General features: G+C 44.1%; 1 protein-coding gene across 1 annotated transcript in view; it reads left to right on the top strand.

The window, feature by feature from the left end:
• The window catches only part of DNAH1 (dynein axonemal heavy chain 1), a 71,388-nt gene that overhangs the window by 33,971 nt on the left and 25,618 nt on the right, over nt 1-11,799 (top strand). Inside the window, exons 30-46 of the mRNA XM_088171192.1 lie at nt 138-243; nt 1,300-1,413; nt 1,743-1,892; nt 2,374-2,460; nt 2,566-2,752; nt 2,870-2,961; nt 3,439-3,593; nt 5,160-5,337; nt 5,453-5,647; nt 6,314-6,433; nt 7,056-7,214; nt 7,478-7,579; nt 8,752-8,892; nt 9,382-9,542; nt 10,233-10,390; nt 10,529-10,702; nt 11,062-11,100. Of these exons, the coding sequence (XP_088027318.1) occupies nt 138-243; nt 1,300-1,413; nt 1,743-1,892; nt 2,374-2,460; nt 2,566-2,752; nt 2,870-2,961; nt 3,439-3,593; nt 5,160-5,337; nt 5,453-5,647; nt 6,314-6,433; nt 7,056-7,214; nt 7,478-7,579; nt 8,752-8,892; nt 9,382-9,542; nt 10,233-10,390; nt 10,529-10,702; nt 11,062-11,100 (2,318 nt within the window). The remainder of the gene's footprint in view (nt 1-137; nt 244-1,299; nt 1,414-1,742; nt 1,893-2,373; nt 2,461-2,565; nt 2,753-2,869; nt 2,962-3,438; nt 3,594-5,159; nt 5,338-5,452; nt 5,648-6,313; nt 6,434-7,055; nt 7,215-7,477; nt 7,580-8,751; nt 8,893-9,381; nt 9,543-10,232; nt 10,391-10,528; nt 10,703-11,061; nt 11,101-11,799) is intronic.

Genomic DNA, 11,799 nt, shown 5'->3' with positions numbered 1-11,799 from the left:
TTTTGTGTACACTTGTAGTCTCTATTGTGCCTACCCAGTATGTGGATATATAACTTCTAGATTTAGCTGAACTTTTGAGTGCAAGTTTGCTCCTATGTGGTGTTCCTGACTCCCTTCATTCTTCCTTCCTTGCCCAGCGCTGGTGCCTGGGCTTGCTTCGATGAGTTCAACCGCATCGATATCGAGGTGCTGTCTGTGGTGGCCCAGCAGATCACAACCATCCAGAAAGCACAGCAGCAGAGGGTATGTAAGGAACATGCAAAGGCAGGCAAAAAAATCTCCACTTGAGCTAGTTCAAGCAAGTCTTTGTTTCTGCACACACCTCTGCCACTTCTCAGGGGCAACTTGAACAGACATTCTTGAGGAGAGGTTTGAACAATGTCTTAACTATGGCACATCATGTCAGTCCATTACAGTCAACATCCTCAGGGGAATTTTTAACTTCACCCTCGTCTATACTGCCAGAGTTGCCCACATTCTCACAGGCTGAAGTACCTCTCAGCTTGAGCTGTAGGGCCAGCAGACTTTGATGTGTAAGACACTCTGATACAGATCCACTGAGCTGATCAGAATTGGAGCTGTGATAAAGGCAGTCACTGTTCTGACATGAGTTGCTCAGCATCAAATTTGTCTAAATGTGTTAATCAAGCTTTGGTGTATTCACAAAACTCAGTGTGTGCAGAAAAACACATATTTGTGTGCACAGAGTTGCATTGTAAAGTGAATTGTTGTGAATTCTTGGCTTTATTGGCGATTCAGCTGTCAGCCAGTCTAGCAGCCAGCCTCTGCTTTGTTCTCTGGAGGCCCAGAAGGGTTAAGACCTGAATCTCCTTGACTTTGGCTTGGAATTAGAAACTTGCTCTCTGTAAATTCTTCTGCATTACTTTATCCCCCATCTGAAATTACTACCTACACAGCTTTAAAAAGGATTTAGGTTTCTCTTTGCCCTCTTTGCCATGAATTAATTCAAGTCTGATCTCTAGTGCAAAATAAATGGAAAGACGTTTGTTTACAGCTGAAAGGATAGAAGTCTGTTCAAGAGTTTAAAAAAAAAAATTAACCTATCAGTAAATCTTCCACAAGCCCAGTCTTTTATACAGGGAAAAATATTGCTGGTAATACGGGATTCCTGCAGTGGGACCAGATTGAGTCACTGCTGTTGTGGGCTGCTGTGTGTGTTTGTGCTTTGTAATTTAACAACTACAAGCTATTGTTCTCCTCTTGGAAGATTCTGCTACATTATTTAGTTTGCAGGTCAGGCTCTTTTCTCTGAGGATGATCATATTTTTAATTTTCTAGGTGGAAACCTTCATATTTGAAGGCACCGAGATCCCACTGGTCCCATCCTGTGCAGTCTTCATCACAATGAACCCAGGGTATGCTGGACGCACTGAACTGCCTGATAACCTGAAGGTAAGGAGGGCAGGCTACTCAGACAGAAAGAAGAGGGGCAATAAAGGTGCTGGATGCTACCTGGACCCACCAGTGTGTCCATGACAAGAGCTAGGGTGTGATGCTTTTGGAGAGTCTCCAGGATGACTTTGAGATTTGAACCACATGTGTGAGGAAATGGCACTGTTCAGATTGCAGTCTGCAGGGATGCTACAGTGACAGCTGCCAGGCACACTCATGTTGTGTCTTCTAAACAGTCTGGAATGGATACTCAGCCTTTTCAGTGTGCTGAGAAAAAACAGCAAGAAACAACAGTGTTTTGGACATTGTGTTGGATCTGTATGTTCCAGGCTCTCTTTCGTCCTGTGGCTATGATGGTCCCAGATTACTCCATGATTGCTGAGATCTCACTCTACTCCTTTGGGTTTAATGAAGCCAAAGTCCTTGCAAAGAAGATCACCACAACATTCAAACTATTGTCAGAACAGCTCAGCTCCCAGGTAGATGCATTAATGTCCATGAATGTTTTTTAAATTTGAGACTTTCTTAGCCTAGGCATGAAGTACCTGGATGGTTTTCTTGGTTCCTTGTGATAGCATATCTCAAAAAGGTCACTACACCCATTCTTCATCTTCCTCCCTTCTTTCCAATTCTCATTTCTGCTCCTGTGGCTGGATTTGGATTCACCTTTAATCCTTTTTAGGATTACAGTGGCAGGACAGTCCTGCCTGCTTTTCCTTCCATCTAGGATTTTTCATCGTGCACTTAATCTCATCTTCCTCATTCATACACTGTACAGCTGAGGTTTAATTAATTGTTTGAAGGATATTGAGAATAGACTTGGATGAAGGAGGAATTGTTCTGAAGGCATAACTCTCTCGTTTTTCTTTTCTTGCCTGTTAACTGAGTGCATGACTAAGTTTACTTTTTTAGGTGGTGCTCCTCTATCTGATGACATTGCTTCCTCTGTGCCTTTTTCAGGATCACTATGACTTTGGGATGAGAGCTGTGAAGACTGTCATCTCAACAGCTGGCAATCTCAAAAGAGAGAATCCTGATATGGATGAGGTAAATATGCTTGTACTTCATACTGTCATAGACTTACAGGGCCTTTTCTGCAGCCTCATACAAGAGGAAAGATCTCTGAAGTCCTGAGTTCTTAAATCCTTGCAGGAGCTGATCTGCCTGCGAGCTATTAGGGATGCCAACGTACCCAAATTCCTGCAGGATGACCTCAAGCTCTTCAATGGTATTGTCTCAGATTTATTTCCGAATATCAGAGAATCACCTGTTGATTATGGCATCCTGGAAGAAGCCATTCGCAAATCCTGCATCCAGGCAAATCTGAAGGATGTTGATGGTGAGGTTTCGGAAAGGCTCTCCCCAGGTTCCCTCTGGGCCTGGGCTTTTAGTCCAGCATGCTGCCCTAGGAAAGAGATGTGTTCCCAGACCCAAACTGCATCATCTTCCTGTACAGGTTTTGTGACTAAATGCATCCAACTGTACGAGACCACCGTGGTTCGTCATGGCCTGATGCTGGTGGGACCAACAGGTTCTGGGAAGACAAAGGTATGGGTTAGACACTGTGCTGGCCCCAGCAAACCATCACCTACCTAGTGACACAGAGGTTAAGTTTCACAGAAGACCCATACTGACATTTAAAGCTTCTCTCAGATAGAAGAGCACAAAGATGTTGCCTGTTAGTAATAATTTATAGCCATAGGGAGGTATATTACTGGTTCACTTTTGAGCTGTGAGATTAGACTGAGGCTTATTAGTTCTGTTGCAGATTTCTAAGGCTGAGACATACTTTGACCTCTCTAGGTGCTTCAGGCCTCTTGGACAGAAGATCTAACTTCCTCTTCACCTGCATATAGGGTGCCGAATTTCCGTGCTTTTATTTCAGCCAGGCATCTCCGTACTAGGATAGTACCCTTCACTATGTCTCTTTTCTCACTGCATTTGAATGCAGTTGCTGTGAGAACAAGTGGCTTTGTCGTTCTGGAGCCATGGCAGTTGACTCTCTGGCTGTCCTGCTTTTTGCAGAGTTATGAAGTCCTGGCAGCTGCAATGACATCACTGAAAGGTCAGCCTGCAGCCAGTGGTGGGAATTACGAAGCAGTCCGCTACTTTGTACTGAATCCCAAATCCATCACAATGGGCCAGCTTTATGGAGAGTTCAACTTGCTAACGCATGAATGGTAAAGTACAAAACCTTCTTTCCTTTCTTCCAGACAGAAAACACTTTTCTGGTCTTGAGCATCTTCTCTTCAAGGCTGAGAACTGTTTGGGGTGGTGGCATAAAACCAGAAGCGATCAAGTCCTTATCCCCACCAAGCTACAATAGCCAGTCACGGCGATTTAAGCTGACATCCCTCATTGTACACTTGGCCCGTCTGCCAGCACATGCCCAGACAGTTCCTGCAGCTCAGCTCGCAGCATTAACTGCAGAACAATAATTCAATAGCTTTGGAGCACATGCCCCTGCTCCTAAGATACAGCAGCTTAAAAACACTTGCTTTGCTTCTGAAGAAAAGTGACCTCTGTACTGCACACTTGAATTGTTCTGTATAAATACTCTGGTATCCTTGAGTGATGAGGAATGACTTTGAGGCATAAAGAGGAATTTCATTCTCGTTGCCAGGGCTTCTGCTTGCTTACATGGTTTGAAACAAGAACCAATAGCCCACTTTCCCTCTTTATAGCCGGGTCCTACTGCTTATGTTTTCATACGTGACCTGAGATTGACTTTGCAGCTCACTTTATCCATAAGCTAGGATGTGAGAAGCAGTGTGAATTTCCCTTTGGCCCTGTCAGCCAGCACTTGTTTCAGGGCAAAGCTAAAGACAGTATTCTGTAAAATGAAGGAAACTAAACATATATGAAGCTAACTACCTCTAGGAAAAGTGCAAGCCAGTAAACATTGCTGATGCGGTGACCACAGCTTCCCAGCTTAGGATCTGATACATATTTACTGAAGGACATTTTATAGGAGCTCCAATTAAGCTCAACACTTTATTTATGATGTGACTCTACATGGGCATGTCAACGTGACAAAAGGAAAAATACAGCAGTTGTGTGAAATATATTTACAGACAAATCCATCTGCTTTAATCAGCTGAGCTTTAGAACAGACTGTTTTTCCTTGATCTCAGTAACAATACTCTGGAATTCAGTAGTACTATAAAAATAACAAATAATTATTTAATAGCAGGAGTTGAGTCCAGGGTCTGAATGGAAACTGTGCTCCAGATTTCCATGTACAAATTGAATTCTTGCTGTCAACAGCCAGCATTCCTTGTGTCTGCTCTCCTGGTCACCTGTTCCAGCACCACCTGGGTTCACAGGCAGCTGAGGATGGGGAACTTCAGTTATAAAGAGGGTAGGGTCATGCTTTTTAGCCTGGATTTATCCTTGTAACCTTGAGGAAAAAAAGAAGCACCTCCAGAAAGCAGATAATCTGCCTGTGACCTGAACTGGATGCTAGCAAGCCTCTTTACTCTTCACGGAGGACAGACATGTTAAAGGGAAGTTTGACATCTTTTAGTTAAATGACATGAATTCCAGATCCTGATGCCCAAAGAAATTGCTTTGTGGTGTCACTCAGGCTGAGATGTGTCTCAGTAAAAAAAACAATGAGCTTTTTGCAGCTCATGGATGAGGGAGACACATGAACCAGGATAAGATTGCCTTTTGTGGTGGGAACTTTGCTATTTATTGCAGCAAAGCCAGAATGGGCCAAGCCCTGCCTTCCTCCTACCTTTCAGGACAGATGGGATCTTTTCCACACTCATGCGTCGGGGAACTGTGGCCGCTGACTCCAGCAAGAAGTGGTACATGTTTGATGGGCCAGTGGATGCTTTGTGGATTGAGAACATGAACACAGTACTTGATGACAATAAGAAGTTGTGCCTCAGCTCAGGGGAAATCATCAAGATGACAGAGGTAACTCATCCTTCCCACTTTTGCTGCCTGTTTTCTGCACTCCTTCCTCCCTGCACTGAAATACATATCAAAGCTGAGCAGGTCCATATCCTTTATTTTCTCTTATAATTTTCAGGGCATGACCATGATGTTTGAAGTCCAGGATTTGGCTGTTGCTTCCCCTGCCACAGTCTCTCGCTGTGGCATGGTTTACCTGGAACCCAGCATTTTGGGGCTGGAGCCCTTCGTTCAATGCTGGCTGAAAAATGTGCCAGAAGTCATGCAGCGCTTCTCACAGCAGCTGGCATCTCTCTTCAAGAAATTCCTCCAGGTGAGCTACTGTTCTGTTCCAGCCTTTCCATGTCATATTGAATATCAACCAGCCCAGACTTGTCAAGGCCTGGATTTAAATGGCATTGTGGGAACATTTCCTACTAGCATAATGTCTATCATGGAAACTTCTCTGTGAATTTTGTGGCTTTAATGGAGGTTACTCACTGGTCTCTGTAGATGTGACTGAGTCTTATTGGTCATTATAGCTGGTTTTATTTCATTTTAAAATTATCTTCTGGACAAAACCATCCCTAGTGTAGTTCCATACCTTAGAGTGGAGTACCTCCAGGAAGAAGGTTGTACAAACAAGTCTCATTATTTCTACTCTGCTAATAAGCCGTTATTTTAATGAAGAACCTGGAGCTATAAAGGAAAGCTCTGAAGGGAGCAAACCATTTAACAGCAGTGATAGCACAACATGCACATAACTGTTGCACAGAACCAAAAGGGAGGCCCAGAGGTTTCTTGGTATTAAGACTGAACCAAGGGATTAATCTTGCATTTCTCCAGTGAAAATGGTGGTACTTGGGATGCAGTTGGAAATGGCAGCATTCCCAGTCACGCTCTCCCTGCCAAACATAGCATGATGGGGTGAACAAGAAGGTGAAACCAAAAACAACTGTGCTGGATGGTGACACTGAGCTGTCCCTGCCTATCTTTCCAGGAGGCCATCGACTTTATACGAAGCTCTGTGAAGGAAGTAATTGCTTCTACAGACAGTAATCTCACAATGAGCCTCCTCGTGCTGTTGGAATGTTTGTATCAGCCTTTCATTCCCATTAAGGTAGACTTTGCTACTCCTATCACTTTTACTTGTGTGTGTAACTCTTAAGGATGCTAAGTCATGGAAAGGGTTAGTCACCAGAGAACAAGATGTTGGTGCAGAAAGGTCATGCTGTAGCTCATCTATGTGACAGAAGGTAATACAACATCCAGCAAAGCACAGGTAAACCTGGAAGGACTATGCTCTGCCCACTGAAAGAACACAAGATAAGCTCCATGCCTACCAGGCAGGAGGGCAGAGGTTCACTTTTATTTATAGCAGAGGGAATTGGAGAATGAGTGGAAAGCAGAGATCAGAGCTGAGCACTGATGTAGTTCAGATTGCAGATCCTTTGAGAATTAGTGTTGAAGAAGGCTGGACAATTTTCCAATTAAAAAGCTAAGACTAAATTCTTCTCCCATCTCCTGTTGAGTGACGTTAGTTCAGCAAAGGGAGTCTCTCAAGTACACCAATGAAACAACTAATTTTAATCCACATAATATATTAACAAGACCTGTGAAAAACTGGCTAGAAAAAACTACATAGAAGCTGAATAGAATTATGAGCAAATTAAGAAGAGTCTGGGATTTGTGTGCCTTAATTATACCTGAGAATTTTTCTTTTGCTTGTCTCTGGTTCTAAGGGATTTAAGACAATTCCCCGGGAGAAGATTGCTCGTATGGGAGAGCTGATTGAACCTTGGTTTATATTTGCCTTGATCTGGAGTGTGGGTGCTACTGGAGATTCCTTAGGTCGTGAGGCCTTTAGCTCATGGCTCAGGAAGAAGATGTCAAAGGAAAGGGTGAGTAAAGGAAAAGCAGATCTTTTCTCATTATAGAGGAATTAGTAGTGAGGAATGGGGATCAGATCTGAATGCCAGGAGGCTTTGGATGGACTTCCTGTTGGCATCTGGTATGCCAGTCTCTCAAAGGGACCCCTGGAGCTGGAAGTTTTGGGAGGCACCTGAGCCCCCTGGCCTCTGTAGCATCCCATTAGTCAAGTCTCCCTTGTAGTCCATATCCTCCTGTGAATTCAGCTGAGTTCACCACAGCTTTATTCTCACAGATCCGGTTACTCTTCCCAGAAGAAGGACTGGTTTATGACTATAAACTGGATGATGCTGGGCTTAGCAGTACTGAAGATGTGGATGAAGAAGTCCCTGGTCAGGTAAAATATTTTATTTTTAATTCCAAGGTGCATAATTTAGGAAGAAGGACCAGGAAGTAACACAGTTCTACAGGACTTGATAGGATTTTCTCATCAAGGGCAAAGAAGAAAGGCCTATAGGAAGCAAACAAGAATGTTTAAATCAAAATTAAGCTTTTCACTGAACCAAGAAGGCAGTTTCTTGCCTTCAGAGTTGTGAACCAGATCTTTCAAAGCTGAGCCACGAGCTGGTCAGTTAAGAGCTGAGTGTCTCTGTCAGTGCTCAGAAAAGTGAGAGACAGCACAGGTGTGGCTGCTGGAGGACAGGGAGAAGCTCAGATGGATAGATCTGTGTGTGTTAGAAAGCAGTGAACAACAGCAGAAGAGCTTTGTGCAGCAGAATCTGGAGTAGCAGCAAGGCAGGTAAATATTCCATCTTTTTCACAAGAGAAAGCAGTGTAGGGCATGCCAGGGTTGCTTTGACTGATAGTCACCAGATCCTAGGCTAAAAGGAACTAAAAAAGGAGGAAAAATGCTTCCCCTCCCTGAAATGAAACAAAGAACTCTACATGAATGTCAGATGCTTATCAGAAGGTGCCAGTGTGGTCTCTGTGGGAAGGCCACGTGGGGTGGTCAGGAATGTAGATTTTCTCCTGTATTCTCCAGCACAGCCCTGGCAGAAGCTCTATCTCATTTGTATAGTGGCCTCTGGGAGGCTAATTTCCAGCTTCAGTCTAGCACAAGAGATCCATATCTTGAACAAGTAGAAAACCTTATGTGCTTCTGAGTGCATCGTGAGTGATGGCATGGAACAGGAAGACAGGAGCCCAGATAAGCCCCCTTTGGCCCTCTGCCATGGGCAGAATTCCTGTTCTTGCAGATATCACAAGTGCTCCCTCCTGCTTTGATCCCAATTCTCAGAAGGGAGGGCAGGTGTGTTGCTGCTGGAGCAATGACCTCTAACTCTCTGGGCTCTGTCCCTCCCTCCCAAAAGTAAGAGTCAAACACTCCCAGCATTTCCATACAGAAAGGTAAAGGTTGCAAGACTCAACAGAGGGGCTGGAAACCTGAATTTCTCATCAGAATCAGAGCTATTACACGGGGAGTGGTGACAGGGAAAATAGCAGAAATAGTTTTCCTTTTCTCAGAAGAGATAGATACCCTTAGAGGCTAAGCAGACTCCAATTTTTCAGGTGCACTGGGAGGTATGGCTGGATGCTACAGCAAAATTCACCATGGTTCCAGACACCAACTTCTGTGATGTTATTGTGCCCACGATGAACACAGTAAGGATGGCCTATCTGCTGGAGCTGCTGCTCACCAACTATAAACCAGTACGTGCCCAGCCTTGTCTTTGAATTTTTAATTCAACCTCTTCCTCTCCCAGTGTAGTCAGAACTTAACAGCTACCTAATACTTTGAGATTATTTCCCACTTCCATGGATTTGTATTTCTCTGCTCCAAATCTGTGCTTAAGCACTAAGAGTTATCCGTTCAGTCCCCAGGCACCATGCCAGCACCTCAAAGGAATATCAACACTCAGTTGTTCAATCAAAATGCAGCAAATGCTAGATAGCCCATCACCATCCCTCTTTACCTGTTCTCTACAGTTCAATTTCATACTTCTCTGGTTGGATTCCATCCACACCGAGAGATTTTGGTGTTGGGCAGCTGACCTTTTAGAAGAAGCAAGCCCAACAGTCCTCTCCCAACCTTCAAATGCCTGAAAGAGCAGTGACCTGCATTTCCTCCAGCAAATGTCAGTGCTGGGAAACACAGGCTGCTTACCTATGATTGTGCTGCATTGCTCATTGTGCTTCTAGGTTCTTTGCATTGGTCCCACTGGCACAGGGAAGACTCTCACAATTGCAGACAAGCTTTTGAAGAATTTGCCTAACAAATACATCACCCACTTCCTGATGTTTTCAGCACGCACCTCTGCAAACCAAACCCAGGATCTCATTGACAGCAAACTGGATAAGAGGTAAGATTCCTTTCTGTGTGTGCAAAGGCAGTATCCCAGAGCTCAGTATTTCTATCAACTTGGCTATTTCGTTTCATCCCAAGACCTGAAGGGGCCCTGAGCTCATACAGCTGTGGATAACATGTAGGACACACAGCACATCTGAGCTGGGATTGTGAGAGCTAATAATAGCTTGTGATAGTGGCAAGAAAGTGAGAAGGATTAGTGAGGGTCGGTAAAAGTTGTTCCAATTCTAGTTATTCCAGAAATACTACATTTCACAGCACAGGTGTTTGCAAACCCTGGTGTGGGATCTTTACAGAAAGTGATGAAGGGAGAAAATGTGGCTGCCCACCTGCAATCCCACTCCCCACAGTAAACAGCTTCTATTTCATGTCCCTGGTCAGCCACTGGTTTGAAGTTTCCAAAAGATTCATGGGCTCAAACTTTGCTTTTATTTGCACCCATTTACTCCTTGCATTGTGCATAAGTAGACAAAATTTCACTTGGAGAGAAGCCAGTGCCTCGAACATTGCTCCAGATCTTTTCCATGCAAAGGCCCTTACAAAAGAACGTATCAAGTGTAAAACCAGCTGAAACTCTTGACTCAGGAAGCATCCAGATGAAAAAAACCCATGCTTTTGGATCAAGTTAGAAGTACCTTTGCAATAGGAGTTGTCCTGTGCGCTGATACGGGTTCTGTCCTTGCAGGCGGAAGGGAGTGTTCGGGCCTCCCGTGGGTCGGTACTTCATATTTTTTATTGATGACTTGAACATGCCCATGCTGGAGCAATATGGAGCTCAGCCACCCATTGAGCTGCTGAGGCAGTGGATGGACCACCGTGGCTGGTACGACCGGAAACAGATCGGTATGACCCAGATCCTGTGCCAGAGCTCTTGGCTAGAGTTGGCCTGTTACATATGTGTAGAGATGTCTCTGCCGTGGAGATTTGTGGCGAGGGGTTTTAGCTACAGCTCAGCACTCATTGGATTTTTCACTCTCAAAGGTACTTTTAAGAAGCTGGTGGATATTAATTTTGTCTGTGCCATGGGACCTCCTGGAGGGGGAAGGAATCCTGTCACTCCACGCCTCACTCGCCATTTCAACTACCTCTCCTTCACCGAGATGGATGACAACAGCAAGAAGAAGATCTTCTCCACCATCCTTGGCAGCTGGATGGGTGAGTTCTGCAGAAAACTGCTACCTTCTCCTCATGTTGAAAGTCATCTTGATGACAATGGAGTTTGGAAGGGGGAGCAATTAATATTGATGATCTGATCAAAGTGTTGAAAGCTGGAACTTGCAGTAGTTGCTTAAAGATGCTTTAGGGAAAGTGTTTTATGAGACTTAGCAAACAGAGAGCTCATACACTATTTAGTCTCAGGTGCAAATCAGCAAACTTCAGGTTTGGCTTTCACAGTTTCAGTATGTTATCCTATAGCCCGGGCCTTTCAAGGAGGATTTTGTTTGTGATGGGTGATGCGATATTCTTAACCTCAGCAGGTAAAGCTGGAACTATTTTTTTTGTTCTTTTTCTAGATGGATACCTAGGAGAAAAAAGTTACAGAAATCCAGTGCGTAAGTAAGAGTAGAAAGATGAGAGACTGTGAACAGAGCAAGCTGGTGAGCACAGCATTGCACAGCTTACCTGTGCTTTCAGCAGACAGACACTTGCCCAGACAAGAGTCTTCTGTGGAAACAGAGCCTTCTGTTACTCTCCATCTGCTGCAGCCTGTGGACAGCTGAGCAGGGTGTATCTGAGCATGGTGCTACAGCCACCATGAAGAAAGGGTTCATTTGGAGTGAAATGAGTCCTCTTATACTTGACAGGGTGGGAATTTAGGATCATTTTTGCAAATATGCCCTCATCTGCAAATCTGCCAGTAGAAAGGAGTGAGAATAGTCAGTTATGGGAGAAGCAAAGCAGAGATTTCTAAGTGCTTGCAATATTCAGAAGCACCAGTACCTGACTGTGATCTCAGGGGCACACTGAAACATCTAGCTGTGATTTAGAAAGAAATTAAAGGATTTTTGAAATAATGCAAAAAGTGCAAAATGCTGGGGTGTCACAGGGCTCTACTTCTCCAAGAGTGTTTGTAATAAACTTCATTGGGAGAAAAAAAAATTATGCTCTAAAACTGGCAGCTGTGTTTAAATCTTGCCAGACTATTGCATAAGAAATTATTCCTCAGTGGCTTTGCATTTGCTGGGCATAATGAATTGCAAGGGGTTCAGCTAAGCAGGCACTCACACCTTCTAGCTTAAAAGTAGCTGAGA

This window comes from Sturnus vulgaris, chromosome 11, assembly GCF_052056855.1.
Source record: "Sturnus vulgaris isolate bStuVul1 chromosome 11, bStuVul1.hap1, whole genome shotgun sequence".
Taxonomy (NCBI): Eukaryota; Metazoa; Chordata; class Aves; order Passeriformes; family Sturnidae; genus Sturnus; species Sturnus vulgaris.
The sequence above is the reverse complement of the archived record's forward strand: the minus strand, read 5'-3'. Positions and strand labels throughout refer to the sequence as shown.